This window comes from Palaemon carinicauda, unplaced genomic scaffold (genome assembly GCF_036898095.1).
Source record: "Palaemon carinicauda isolate YSFRI2023 unplaced genomic scaffold, ASM3689809v2 scaffold587, whole genome shotgun sequence".
In the NCBI taxonomy this organism is placed as follows: Eukaryota; Metazoa; Arthropoda; class Malacostraca; order Decapoda; family Palaemonidae; genus Palaemon; species Palaemon carinicauda.
Genome location: NW_027171857.1, coordinates 1,751 through 16,309, shown reverse-complemented (window position 1 = coordinate 16,309; position 14,559 = coordinate 1,751). Strand labels below are relative to the sequence as shown.

The 14,559-nt window shown below is 41.1% G+C and overlaps 2 protein-coding genes across 2 annotated transcripts; both read right to left on the bottom strand.

The window, feature by feature from the left end:
- Positions 1-449: 449 nt before the first annotated feature.
- On the bottom strand, positions 450-12,643 carry LOC137637216 (zinc finger protein 813-like). Its single transcript, XM_068369477.1, has 6 exons — positions 12,610-12,643; positions 2,358-2,471; positions 1,870-2,115; positions 1,454-1,728; positions 1,040-1,319; positions 450-922 (listed from the first exon to the last, which is right to left on the bottom strand). The coding sequence occupies exons 1-6, from the start codon at positions 12,641-12,643 to the stop codon at positions 450-452; spliced, it is 1,422 nt and encodes a 473-aa protein (XP_068225578.1).
- Positions 12,644-12,696: 53 nt separating this feature from the next.
- LOC137637218 (zinc finger protein 501-like) lies at positions 12,697-13,833 on the bottom strand. Its single transcript, XM_068369479.1, has 2 exons — positions 13,593-13,833; positions 12,697-13,388 (listed from the first exon to the last, which is right to left on the bottom strand). Exons 1-2 carry the CDS (start codon positions 13,831-13,833, stop codon positions 12,697-12,699), a joined length of 933 nt encoding a protein of 310 aa, XP_068225580.1.
- Between the last annotated feature and the right edge of the window lie 726 nt (positions 13,834-14,559).

Here is a 14,559-nt window from a genome sequence, read left to right as displayed (position 1 = left end):
TTGTATACATAGGAAAATATAAAAATTATTTCCAAATTTGTCATTTGTTACGGCACTATATACAAACCCCTACGATCTTTACAGTGGAGACTCACCGTTAGGTGGGTGCAATTCCAAAAAACTAACTGGCTAGTGCCTGACCTGAGGTGTTACTCTGTGGTTCGCATGAGCTGTTTGGAGGCATCATGTCACCTCGTTGACTCTGAGAGCTACCGGCATGGGCAATCGTGCGAAGGTATAAGAACTCTGACATCTATATTCTTTGTTGTTTTTTCTTCTTTATTCCAGATCACAATATTAGATTTTATAGCACCTCCTTCTATGATGATTCTTGAGGAAACCTTCGGAGCAAAAAGCTTTACCAAAGTCCTTGCACATGAATGGTTTTTCTTCCATGTGAGTTCTTAAATGTTTATCGAGTCTGTTTTAAATTATTTGTTTTACCACATTCATGACATTGGAATAGATCTCTCATGTGATATCTTATGTTTAGTGAGATATCTTTTCGAAGTAAAGAATTTGCTACAGACATCGCACTTGTATGGCTTCTCTCCCGTGTGAATTCTTAAATGCTCAGTGAGATTTTGTTTCCAAGTAAATGTTTTGCTACAGACATCGCACTTGTATGGCTTCTCTCCTGTGTGAATTCTTAAATGGCTGGTGAGATATGCTTTTGAAATAAATGTTTTGCTACAGACATTACATTTGTATAGCTTCTCTTCCATGTGAATTCTTAAATGTGTAGCGAGATGTGCTTTTGTATTAAATGTTTTGCTACAGACATTACATTTGTATGGCTTCTCTCCTGGATGATTTCTTAGATGTGCAGTGAGATGTGCTTCTCTAGTAAATGTTTTGCTACAGACATCGCACTTGTATTGCTTCTCTCTTGTGTGAACTCTTAAATGGCTGGTGAGATATGCTTTTAAAATAAATGTTTTGCTACAGACATCACAATTGTATGGCTTTTCTCCCGTGTGAATTCTTAAATGTATAGTGAGATATGATTTTGTATTAAATGTTTTGCTACAGACATTACATTTGTATGGCTTCTCTCCTGTGTGAATTCTTAAATGTCTAGTGAGATGTAATTTTCTATTAAATGTTTTGCTACAGACATTACATTTGTATGGCTTCTCTCCTGGATGATTTCTTAGATGTGCAGTGAGATGTGCTTCTCTAGTAAATGTTTTGCTACAGACATCGCACTTGTATTGCTTCTCTCTTGTGTGAACTCTTAAATGGCTGGTGAGATATGCTTTTAAAATAAATGTTTTGCTGCAGACATCGCAATTGATGGCTTTTCTCCCGTGTGAATTCTTAAATGGTAAGCGAGATATGATTTTGTATTAAATGTTTTGCTACAGATATTACATTTGTATGGCTTCTCTCCTGTGTGAATTCTTAAATGTCTAGTGAGATGTAATTGTCTATTAAATTTTTTGCAACAGACATTGCATTTGTATGGCTTCTCTCCCGTGTGAATTCTTAAATGTAAAGTGAGAGGTGTTTTTGTAGTAAATGTTTTGCTACAGACATCACATTTGTATGGCCTCTCTCCCGTGTGAATTCTTAAATGTGTAGCGAGATTTGCTTTTGTATTAAATGCTTTGCTACAGACATCACATTTGTATGGCCTCTCTCCCATGTGATTTCTTAAATGCACTGTAAGATATCTTTTATTAGAAAATGTTTTCCCACAGTCACTGCATGTGCATCGCTTTCTACCTAGAGCATTGGAGTTAACATTACCATATATCCTTTTTTTTATCTGCTTCTCATTTATTTGATTCACCTCTTGATTCAAAACATCTTTCTGTAATAATTCTCTTCCACTGATTACACATGAAAGTCTTCCTTTTTCTTTACCTTCATCCTCTTTCAAAACTGTCCTTAAGCAAGTCTCTACATTTTCCTCCTCGTCGACGTCCCCTTTACAACTTACCGAACCGTTTTCACTCACTGATGCATCGTACTCATAGGAATTTTTCGAGTAGCTTTCGCTAGAATCGAATATTTCTGGCTCTACTTTGATTTCCATCTTTGGATGCAAGAAAAGAGCGCCATCATTAAAGAGAGCAACACTGCCAGATGTATCATTATTTTCTGGATCGACTGCAGGTGAAAATAGATCTTCAATTTCACTTTTCATTGAAAATTCAAAAGGTGGTTCAGAATTCATCATCCTCTCCCTATCACAAGATGACAAACCCTTTAATATTATTTTCAATAGATTTCAAAGAGAAAATTAAGACTAAACTTCCTATTCTCAGACATCATACTGTACAACAAAAACTTCCAACATGACCCTTCCTTTTCCAGTCTTACGTCTCTGGCATATACCTTCAGTAGCTTACAAGCTTTAACAGCAAGAGGTGGATGATTCACTCCTTTGGGATGAAAAGTCTGAAAGAAAAGGAAACTACAATCAGTTGGGGAAGAGGAAAACTCAATAAAATTAATGGAGTTTTCTAAAAATAAAATAAATTCATAAAGTACTGTAATTTGCATTTTTCCTAAACACACAAACCAAAGACATTGATCTGTGTTCTATCTGTTCTTGTTACACATTTCAGGCATCTAAAAATCTCATATCCTCTGTAGATTCTATAATCCACAGTATTTCCTGTGACATTATTGGTTTTATTCTTTAAATAGTTTTCCCCTTGCTCTTCAAAAGGACAAAGATGGTTCATCCATTGTCTTATTTCCTTTACTGTACTTCCTCTCCAGTCACCATCAAAATTGTCTTGCTAATACTGCTATGCACCTCTGAGCCTTCCTCCAGAATCATGAACAGCAAAAGGCTTTATAGTAATCTTGGACAGACAGGAACATTTACCACAAACTCTTCCATATTTCTCCCTCTGCCTTTGCTTTGGTTCTACTGTTATGGCAAAGTAACATTACTCACTTGGTAAGTTGTTTCTTTCTGGTTGCCTTTGTGTTGTCCAGTACCTTCTCAAGAACAACAGATACCCTCTATCCCTGTGAAGATGGACCAGGAATTCTGCTATTTTAGGCTCAGAGGGTCTGGAAGAAGAATGACCTTTCATCTGGCACCAGCGTTAAAAAAAACTGCCCATTTAACTTGATAAACTCGACATGTAGAGCATCACATGGCTCAAGCTAACTAGATGAAAAGCCTTTTTACCTTGGGAACCTCCTGACAGGCTCCAAGCATGAAGATCAAGCATGTGGTGCCCCTAATGAAGACAATGAAAGTGAGGCTGTTTGAGTAGATCTGGTCTCTCTAGCAATCTGACAGGAGGCTTCACTAGGACCACAAAGAGGTCTGGGAACCAGTCCTTCCGAGGTAAGAAGGAGCGATGAGGGCCAAGGAAAGACGACTGGTTTCCCTCGCCTAGTTAAGAGCAGCCCAAATCAGAGAGAGGGGGGAGGTGTTCACCTGAAGACTTCTTAAGCTTGTAAGTGGGCATCTGTCCTCATGTACTGGGGATACTTGAAAGAAGGGGAGACGACTTGGCAACAAAAGTTCATTCCTAGGAGATGGGATAAGAATTGAATACAAACTGGACAGAAAAATTATCTAAAAATAAGAAAAAAAAAAAAGCCACCCTCTCATTGAGCACTCCTATATCAATACAAAAACACAAGTACCTTTTTTTTAAGACACCCCCACACCCAAAAAATAAGATATAAAATATAAAAGGTTTATGATGCAAATTTCTTAGCAATTAACACCAAAAATGAGCCTTTTCAGTCAAAGTATTCAAACAAAGTTCCAAGTTTGTGACATAAAAAAGCTTCAAGCTTGTGAATTAAGAAAGTTCCAACCTTGTCACTTGAGAAAGCTTCAAGCTTAAAGGAGAACCACGCAACATTGTGGTTCATTATCTACAAAAGGAGTCAGCAGGGTTTGGACATTGACAACCCTTAACTTTGACTGCTGCTGAACTCTTTCTATGCCACTTTATGGTCACTTGTTTCTAGGGACGTGTATGTGAAACACTACCCATGGAAAATCTGTCAATATATATGAAGCAATTATATTATGATGGGAAAACGACTGACAGTGATAAAAATAATTATGAGATTGAAATAATACATGATAAAAGGTATCCAGCCTTTAGCCTATTTTCACTGAAGGGTCCACTTACGGTCTGTGAACTATACAGAATCAATAAACACTATGGTAATGAATGCTATGCAATCATTCTCTATGGTCCGGCTAGTGATAACTGGCAAGAAAAAGGTTGCTCAACTGTAAAACACAAAAGAAATAGGTCTCATTTTATAGTTCCACAGCAGGCAAAGACAAAGGGGAACACCCCTCTGTGGGCAAGGTGGCCGAAACTCCAGGATAGCAAAGAACAACACTCATCGGCAAACAGATCCACCTCAGACGAAGACAGTGTCACTCTCAGAAGCTCAATGAAGAAGCTCCAACAACACCTTGTTCAACAGGGGACCAGCCATACCCAGCGATGGCCACACCTGTAAAATATCACCACAGTTCTGTCCCTCGAACCCCAAAGTTGACCTGGTGTTAAATGGTCTATGCTTCTGCTTGAACATTCCTCGGGAGACTGATTGAGTAAGAGATTCGGGCAGAGATCAGGGGGTCAATTAAGAAGTCAGAGGTTTCTTTGACTTCGATGAGGACACCGAAAGCAAAGAATATCTCTTGAGACTTCTTGCACCTACATCTAAAGCTCTCCCACTGGGAGGCAGACCACTCCCAAAACCCAGGGCAGGTGTTGCCCTGATCACAACGCGGCCTACGCAAGCTGTATGTTGATACATTTAGAAGTGTGACCGTCCAGATAAAAGTTCTTTTGAGTCTTTTGTAATAAAAACTATTGTAACCCAGACTTTCCTAATACAACCTCGCCAATGTATGAGGACGCAACAGTATTAGCTCAATACTAGGTACACAAGGGAGCAGGGTTTACCTGCAGTGGTTTTAGTTTAGTGTATGCAGAAAACCAAGGATGCTGCTTTCCGCAAGAGAGGGGACGATGAAGAAAAGAATAAGATCCAGTCAAACCTTTTTATTCATGCAGAATTAAAACCGAGTAAACAGTGCCCTCAACTTTCTGCTACTAGTCCAATATGGAGCTTGAGGTATTATACCAGCTGTTGTGCAGCCACCACTGGGCCGATAGAAAACGTATCGAGCCTCCTGTGGGTCATATCCTGCAGGCAGTGGGCTGTGAAAGTGTTCTGACGTTTCCACACCCCAGCCAGAAGAACATGTTTCTGAGAAGTTCCTCTTGAATGCCAGGGACGTAGCTACGCCCCTGACACCATGAGCTCTGGGGTGACGTGAAGGAGGAGGGTCTAGATTCAGCCCATGGTCTATGACCTTGCAAATCCCTGCTGAGGTGTTCTTGGTGACCCTCCTCTTGATCCTTCCTGAGCTGGCGAAGAGTGCAGGCTCACGGGGACAGGCTGCGGCTGTTCTCTTAAGGTACAACCTCAAACTCCTCACTGGGCAGAGTAAGAGATGATCAGGGTCATCTGTTACAGAACGAAGACTCAAAATCCGGAAGGAGTCGAATCGAGGATCAGCTACTCCCGGGTTCTGAGTCTAAGCAACAAACTCAGGGACAAAGCTGAACGTTACCTCTCCCCCATCTCCTTGAATGGGCGATGTCGTATGAGAGACCATAAAGTTCACTAACTTGCTTGGCCGAAGCCAAAGGTAGCAGGAACACCGTCATCCAAGTTAGGTGGCGATAATGGTTTATAGAGAGGTCTCTTTAGAGACCTGAGAACTCAAACCACATTCCATAGGGGAGGTCTCACTTCAAACTGAGGACAGGTAAGTTCCTAACTTCGTATGAGTGAGGAAAGTTCTAGCGATGAAGAAATGTCCATTCCATTCAGTCCTAATGCGAGGCTTGAGGCTGAGTGATAGCCTTTTTCCGTCAAGACATGCTGTTAGAGAGCATACGTGCACTGCAGGGTGCTGGGGAGCTGGAGAGTGTTGGCGCGCAGCTGAACGCTTCGGAAGAGCATCAAGATGATGTGCAGGAGATATGAAGGATGACGGCAGGTTGGCAGAAACATCGAACTGGACCAATGATGTGCCCTTTGGAAGGGCGAACATCCAATAATAGGTATCGCAAACGATCCACAGAAGAGTCCACGGCCGAGGACTAGCGGCAGGATCGTCAGGATAATGACCAGGAACGGGCGAAGGTTGAGGGTCAGTAGACGACTAAAGCGGAGGCTCCTCTGCCGGGGGGGGGGAGGGGGGAAGGGGGGAGACGGCCGCAAATACAAGACTGAAGAGCTAAAGAGGTGCCTTTTCACTGATAGTCAAGGGCATCCTCTCAGGTGTAGCGGAGGGCGAGCTCTGAGACGTGGGATCAGTAAGCACACCTAGAGCAGCAGTCCTCCGAAAAGGAGTCTCTATGAGAGAACTCCTCCGAGGGGAAGAACCACTCAGAGGAGACAGACGATGGACTTAGTTTCCCCCTCCAAGGATGGACAGAACAGGGGAAACGTAGTCGTTAGCAACAGCCGGAGAGTCTGGAGGGACAGATGTGTCGGCAGCGGCCACAGAAGACGCCTCTGACACTAAAAGTCGACAGGAATTAGAGGATCCTCCTACGAAGTCTACGAAGTCAACGACGGCTGCACACTCGCAACGCGAAGGATAAGTTGTAGCAAGGTGTCCTTGGAGGGCAGACCTAGGAGCCCCAAGGATGATCACACCTGTAACAGAAGACATAGACAAGGCCTCACCCGGGGGGAGAAGTGGGGTCGCTTCGCTAGGGGAAACAACACCATCTCTCAAGGACGAAGGTTGGCCACAAATTGAAGGGTCTACGCTACTGCTCCACAGTCTCTCGGAAGAGGCCAAATGAGTAGGAGTCAGGAGGCAGAAAAAAAGGTCTTGTGTTTTTTTCCCTTCAAAGGAATCTTGAAAGGAGAATTGTCCCGCTTTGACTTCTTCCGCCGTCGCCCAAACCTTTCACACTTGTAGGCAGACCACTTGCCAACACACATTACACTTATTACCACAATCACACCGTTGACCTCTGCATGTGGGACAAAGGGTGTGGTGGTCGGTGTCCACGGCCGACATGAAGGTACCGCAGGGCCAGCCTTCAAGTCAAGAGCAGGTACACATGGTGGCAAAAGTCAACACAAACACATTCTATTAAAGAGAAAGAACAAGCAAACACCATTAATGGCAGTCCAAAATATAACTTGGTGAGGATAAAGAACGACAACGAGCCTAAACCAAAGTGACCTAAATCACCGATGTATGAGAGGGAGCGGTAGAAAGCAACCCTCCCCTATCCCAACTAACTAGCGGAATGGGTTGTTAACCCTTGCTAAAAGTCTTATGGCTCATTTTCCAGCCTCGCCGAAAGTAATATCCCTATAAATAGCGAAGGTTTGTATAAAGTGACGGAACAAACAAATATTTCTTAAAAGTTACATAAAATATATTGCCTTTCATCCTTCAGACTTCTGTTTTTCATATGCAAACAACGAAAACAAACTTGACCCGAAATTAAACCCAAATGATTGCACTTAGTACAGTTAACATTAGGGTGAGTTATGAGCCCAAACAAATAATATTTCTAAAAACTAACCATGACAGCCTCTGGACATGATTACTGCTCTGTACCGCAAATACAATGAATATACTGTAAACTTAATAACATCAGATATTCAGTTTTGTAAACTCACATTAATACTGAAACCTGTAGAATTTATTCTTAAATAAATTGGGTTATGGATTTTACCCACAAGACCCAGCCCTGGGACTTGGAATATTACTCAGCAAAATATCTTTAAATCTTAACTTCATTCTTGTGAAACCTGAATACAGTACTGTACTAAGAATGCTGTAAAATCATTTGATGAGAAACTCTCTCTCTCCAGAAAGACCAATGCAGATTGAAATGTTTGAGAAGAGCATTTGAGGAAATGAAAGAGAAACCAAATATTTAGATATTTTAATCAAGATTCTCCTCTCAAGGACAATCCAATGGAAAATTATAAAACCTAAACTAATCACTAAGACCATAAAAGAGATTACATCAAGAAAATCCCATAAATCTTAAAAATTATGATACATTTCTACCTTATTACTATTCTTATATCAAAACCCCCAAAACGAAGCTAACTCCATACCATAGTACTTCTAAAATGATATTTTCATTATAAAATAAATTTTTGAATATACTTACCCGGTGAATATATAAATTGCTGACGTCTCCGACGGTCGACAGATTCCAAAAACTCGCGAGCGATCGCCATGAAGGCTGCCGGGTGTGCCCACCAGCGACGACTATCGGCCAGATACCGCATATACTTCTCAACCAAACCAGTTCTTCTCAGTCCGTAGGGTCTCTATCGGGGAGGAAGGGAGGGCCTTTAATATTATATATTCACCGGGTAAGTATATTCAAAAATTTATTTTATAATGAAAATATAATTTTTAAATATTAAACTTAGCCGGTGAATATATAATAGCTGATTCACACCCATGGTGGTGGGTAGAGACCAGTATTAAAACAATAAAGGCGTATATGCTCAAGAGTTTTTGACAACTATTCAAAAAACAAACTTAAGTATAGGTACCTGGTAAGGAAGCTGACTCTGATAATTATTCTGCCTCATTAGTCCGCTATCCTCACGAAGCCCAGCGATCCTCTTAGGATGCTGAAAAACTCCCAGGAGCTGCTATATCCAGGGTGAACACCCCTATAACAGGACCTCATCAATACCCTTAATCTGGGCGCTCTCAAGAAACAATATTTTGACCACCCGCCAAATCAAAAAGATTGCGAAAGACTTCTTAGTCTCCCGTACAACCCCAAAAAAAATTAAAAATTTCAAGAGTAGATTAAAAGGATATTGGGATTAAGGGAATGTAGTGGTAGAGCCTTCACCCACTACTGCACTCGCTGCTACGAATGGTCCCAGTGTGTAGCAGTCCTCATAAAGAGTCTGGACATCTTTCAAGTAATATGAAGCGAATACCAACTTGCTTCTCCAAAAGGTCGCGTCCATAATATTTTTAATGGATCTATTTTGCTTAAACGCTACTGAAGTTGCTATCGCTCTAACTTCATGAGCCTTGACTTTAAGTAAATTACGATCCTTCTAACTTAAATGAGAGTGTGCCTCCCGAATCAAAAGTCTAATAAAATAAGACCACGCATTCTTAGACATGGGCAAAGAGGGCTTTTTAACGGAGCACCATAAAGCCTCTGAACAACCTCGTAGCGGTTTAGTTCTGGATAAATAAAATTTAAGAGCTCTAACGGGGCACAGCACTCTTTCAACTTCATTCCCCACAATCTCAGAAAGACTGGGGATTTCAAATGATTTAGGCCAAGGACGAGACGGAAGTTCATTCTTGGCCAAAAAACCAAGTTGAAGAGCACATACTGCTTTAATAGTGGAGAAGCCGATGTTCTTGCTAAAAGCATGTATCTCACTAACCCTTTAGCCGAAGCCAAGCTCACCAAAGAAAGTGTCTTGAGGGTAAGATCCTTCAGGGAGGCTGAATTTAATGGTTCAAACCTGTCTGACATAAGGAACTGTAGGACCACGTCCAAGTTCCAAGCAGGAGTCGAAATATGACGCTCCTTGGAAGTCTCGAAAGACTTAAGCAGGTCTTGGAGATCTTTGTTATTAAAAAGATCCAAACCCCTATGCCTGAAAACAGAAGCTAACATGCTTCTGTGGCCTTTAATGGTGAATGCAGAGAAGGAGCGACCATTTCTCAGATAAAGCAGAAAATCCGCAATCTGCGCTACAGAGGCACTGGAAGAGGAAATAGAGGAGGACTTGCACCAGTCTCTAAATACCTCCCATTTCGACTGATAGATCCTGATGGTAGAGGATCTTCTAGCCCTCGCGATCGCTCTAGCTGCCTCCTTCGAAAAACCTCGAGCTCAAGAGAGTCTTTCGATAGTCTGAAGGCAGTTAGACGAAGCGTGGGGAGGCTTTGATGAAATCTCTTTACGTGAGGCTGTCGCAAGAGATCCATCCGCAACGGCAGACTTCTTGGAACGTCTACCAGCCATAGAAGTACCTCTGTGAACCACTCTCTCGCGGGCCAGAGAGGAGCAACCAACGTCAACCTGGTCCCTTCGTGAGAGGTGAACTTCTGCAGCACCTTGTTTAGGATCTTGAAAGGTGGAAAGGCATAAACGTCCAGGTGAGACCAGTCCAGCAGGAAAGCGTCTATGTGGGCTGCCTCTGGATCTGGAACTGGAAAGCAGTAAGTCGAGAGCCTCTTTGTCAGTGAAGTCGCAAAAAGATCTATGGTGGGTTGACCCCATGTCATCCATAGCTTCTCGCACACAGTCTTGTGCAACGTCCACTCCATGGAGATGACTTGTCCTCTTCTGCTGAGGCAGTCCGCCAAGACATTCATTTCTCCTTGCACAAATCTCGTCAAAAGAGAGATGTTACTTGCCTTAAATGGAGTTCCTTCTGATCCGTGGACCAAAGACCCGAGCATTCCAGACTGTCCAGTGGAGCTCCCTAACCCAAATCCGATGCATCTGAATACAACTCATGGTTTGGGTTCTTGATCGCAAGAGAAAGACCTTATCGAAGTCTGATGTTGCTGTCCCACCAAGTCAGACATGTCTAGACTGAGTTGGAGATTGGGAAAGAGATACTCTCTAAGCCCTTCTCCTTGTTCCAATGGTTTAGGTGAAATTGGAGAGGGCAAAGGTTGAGTCTCCCCAGAGAGATAAACTACTCCAGCGATGAAAGAGTTCCCACGAAGCTCGTTCAAACACTTACAGAGCAACTGTTTTTCTCTTGCAAGTGACGGACTTTTAACAGAGCTTGTTCCATTCTTGTGGGAGACGAAAAGGCCCGAAAAATTCGACACTGTATCTCCATTCCCAAATAAAGAATAGTCTGGGATGGAGTACTGTAAGTTACGACTTCTCTACGTTCACTATCTTCGTTTTCTAAGTCAGGACCACCTACAAAGAATAGGTAAAGGCCGCATATAAACAAAAACATAAAATTTATCTCGGTGTTTAGTATAAATGGAAAGCTAATCGAAGAGGCCTAATAAAGGCGGGTGAGATATAAAATATATAGAGGTAAATATATAAATATCAACAATAATTCATAAAGTGATAAAATAATTACTAAAAGCCTTTAACACACTTCCGTACACTGAGGGAAGGGTCGGCCATCTTTTCTCTATGGAAAAACCAGAACGAGATTAAAAAAGCAAGGGCAAAAACTTTTCCTCTCCTTTCAAAAGCATTTCTTTTGAAGATAGTATTGAATAATCCAACAAGGCGAAAGCAATAAAACCAAAACCAAGTACTTCACCAATCGGTAGAAAACTCGAGGTCAAGCGCGAGCGGAACCAGTGTTGTCTTTAACACCGACAGAGAAGAACTGGTTTGGTTGAGAAGTATATGCGGTATCTGGCCGATAGTCGGCGCTGGTGGGCACACCCGGCAGCCTTCATGGCGATCGCTCGCGAGTTTTTGGAATCTGTCGACCGTCGGAGACGTCAGCTATTTATATATTCACCGGCTAAGATTAATATTTAAAATAACTGTATGGCTTCATATTCCAATAAAAATAGACTAGCTTTTAATTCTTCCTCCCAAGTGACTTTTATAACTTCACTACACTACAAGAAGCATGTAGAATCATCCAGTATTACTTTCAAAAAGAGACAATGTCACCAGCATTCTTTCAAAAGGCTTAATGCTGTATATCATTCTCTAAGCTTTATTTAGGCTGTGACCAAGCCCATAAACTACTGCCCCTGCAACTGAATCAGCAGATATTTACAAGTTCAAACTTAGTACAAAGGCTTTTCTGTTGACGATGTCTCCTTTCCTAGTTTTTATAATGCTTATTTATTCAACATTGTTATCTATCTTAGAATAATTTCATTTTTCATTTCTCTTTACATTTCCATTTCTTTACTGCACCAGACTGTCAACTATTTGGTCCTTTGGGCTAGTAGCTTTTTGCTTTTGCCCCTTGGCTTCTAATAGTAATAATTAGGCTAAAATGAGAAACTTGAAAATATTTTGTATTTTCCCTAACTACACAACCCTGGAGCTCTTTACACAGGAGATGCCTTGTGGCAACAGCTGGAACTAGCTGTAAAACTTTTAGCAATGTGTAACTACCCTACGGTAGTTAGCGAAGGGAGAGTAAGAGTTAGACCAACCACCCTGCTCACACCAGCTGTTGTAACTGAACGTCACTTTGCAATTGTGGCAGGACTTCCTGGGGGAAGGTGATGGCGGGATCAGTGTGTTAAGAGCTCCAGGATTGTACAAGGATACAACAAAAATACAAATTATTTCCAAATCTGTCATTTGTTACAGCGCTATATACAAACTCCTACGATCTTTACAGTGGGGACTCACCGTTAGGTGGGTGTAAGTTCGAAAAACTAACTGGCTAGTGCCTGACCTGAAGTACTACTCTACGCTTAGCCTGAGCGGTTTAGAGGCACCATGTCACCTTGTCGACTCTGAGAGCTAAAGGCCTGGGTAATTGTGTAATCTCTGCTGTTTTTTCTCCTTTATACCAGATCACAATATCAGATTTTATAGCACCTCCTTCTATGATGATTCTTGAGGAAACCTTCAGAGCAAAATGCTTTACCACAGTCCGCGCACATGAATGGTTTTTCTTCCATGTGAGTTCTTAAATGTTTATCGAGTCTGTTTTACATTACATGTTTTGCCACATTCAAGACATTGGAATAGATCTCTCATGTGATTTCTTATGTTTAGTGAGATAGTATTCTGAAGTAAAGAATTGGGTACAGAAATTGCACTTGTATGGCCTCTCTCCTGTGTGAATTCTTAAATGTTTAGTGAGAGATTGTTGTGTAATAAATGTTTTGCTACAGACATCGCACTTGTATGGCTTCTCTCCCGTGTGAATTCTTACATGTCCAGTGAGATGGTGTTTCAAAGTAAATGTTTTGCTACAGACATCACACTTGTATGGCTTCTCTCCTGTGTGAATTCTTAAATGTTCAGTGGGACCTCCATTTACATTAAATGTTTTGCTACAGACATTACATTTGTATGGCTTCTCTCCCGTGTGATTTCTTACATGTACAGTGAGATGTGCTTTTGAAGTAAATATTTTGCTACAGACATTGCATTTGTATGGATTCCCTTCCATGTGAATTCTTGAATGTGTAGTGAGATTATATTTTGAAGTAAATGTTTTGCAACAGACATTACATTTGTATGGCTTCTCTTTCATGTGAATTCTTAAATGTGTAGTGAGATTATATTTTGAAGTAAATGTTTTGCTATAGACATTACATGTGTATGGCTTCTCTCCCGTGTGAATTCTTGAATGTTTTGTAAGACTATATCTATCACGAAAAGCTTTCCCACATTCACTGCATGTGCATCGCTTTCTGGCTAGAGCATTGGAGTTAACATTACCAAAGATCCTTTTTTTTATCTGTTTCTCATTTATTTGATTCACCTCTTGATTCAAAACATCTTTCTGTAATAATTCTCTTCCACTGATTACACATGAAAGTCTTTCTTTTCCTTTATTTTCTTCCATAATTGTCCTTAAGTATGTGTCTACACTTTCTTCCTCGTCGACATCCCCTTTACAACTTAATGAACCGTTTTCACTCAATGATGCATCGTACTCGTAAGAATTTGTCAAGTTGCTTTCGCTAGAATCGAATATTTCTGGCTCTACTTTGACTTCCATTTTTGGATCCAAGAAAAGAGCGCCATCATTAAAGAAAGCAACACTGCCAGACGTATTATTATCTGGATCGACTGCAGGTGAAAATGGATCTTCAATTTCACTTTTCATTGAAAATTCAAAAGGTGGTTCAGAATTCATCATCCTCTCCCTATCACAAAATGAAACACCCCTTAATATTATTTTCAATAGACTTCAAAGAGGAAATTTAGACTAAACTTCCCATTCTCAGACATCATACTGTACAACAAAAACTTTCAACATGACCCTTTCTTTTCCAGCCTTACGTCTCTTGCATATACCTTCAGTAGCTTACAAACTTTAGCAGCAAGAGGTGGATGATTCCTTCCTTTGGGATGAAAAGTCTGAAATAATAGAAAACTATAATCAGCTGGAGAAGATTACAATGAAAATAGGACAAATTTAGAGGTAATTTGTATATTTCATAAAATACAAACCTTCAATTATTTAATGGGGATTATCTTTCAGAGAAGCTGGAAGATTAGCCATTAGGACTTTAATGCAACGTGGCAACCACCCACCCACTAGGTAGTGGGAGGGTCGAGGGGGTATCTGGGATAACCGGGTACACCAACTCACACATCAGTGATATGTCATCATTTTTCATTGCAGGAAGTTCTTACGGGGGACAAGTGATGGAGGGACAATTTGTATGATTAGCTAAAGATATGACAAATTCGTAGATAATTTGTATTTTACCTAACGATACAAACCTTGGCTATTTATCTACGGGTATTACTTTCTGCGATGCTGAAATAACGAGCCATTAATTTTTAACGAGGATTAACTACCCACACCGCTAGTTAGCGGGGGTAGGGGAGGGTAGCTTGCTACCCCCCCCCTCTC

What these genes read in the sequence shown, in the direction of transcription:
- LOC137637216 (XM_068369477.1), bottom strand. Translation starts at nt 12,643, where the DNA reads ATGGAAGAAAAACCATTCATGTGCGCGGACTGTG. An exon ending in AGTTTTGAAAGAGGATGAAG is followed by an intron (nt 1,729 to 1,869) that starts GTAAAGAAAAAG and finishes CCAATGCTCTAG; the next exon opens with GTAGAAAGCGATGCACATGC. An exon ending in AGGAGAGAAGCCATACAAAT is followed by an intron (nt 923 to 1,039) that starts GTAATGTCTGTA and finishes TTATTTTAAAAG; the next exon opens with CATATCTCACCAGCCATTTA.
- LOC137637218 (XM_068369479.1), bottom strand. Translation starts at nt 13,833, where the DNA reads ATGAATTCTGAACCACCTTTTGAATTTTCAATGAAAAGTGAAATTGAA. An exon ending in TGAAAACGGTTCATTAAGTT is followed by an intron (nt 13,389 to 13,592) that starts GTAAAGGGGATG and finishes CCAATGCTCTAG; the next exon opens with CCAGAAAGCGATGCACATGC.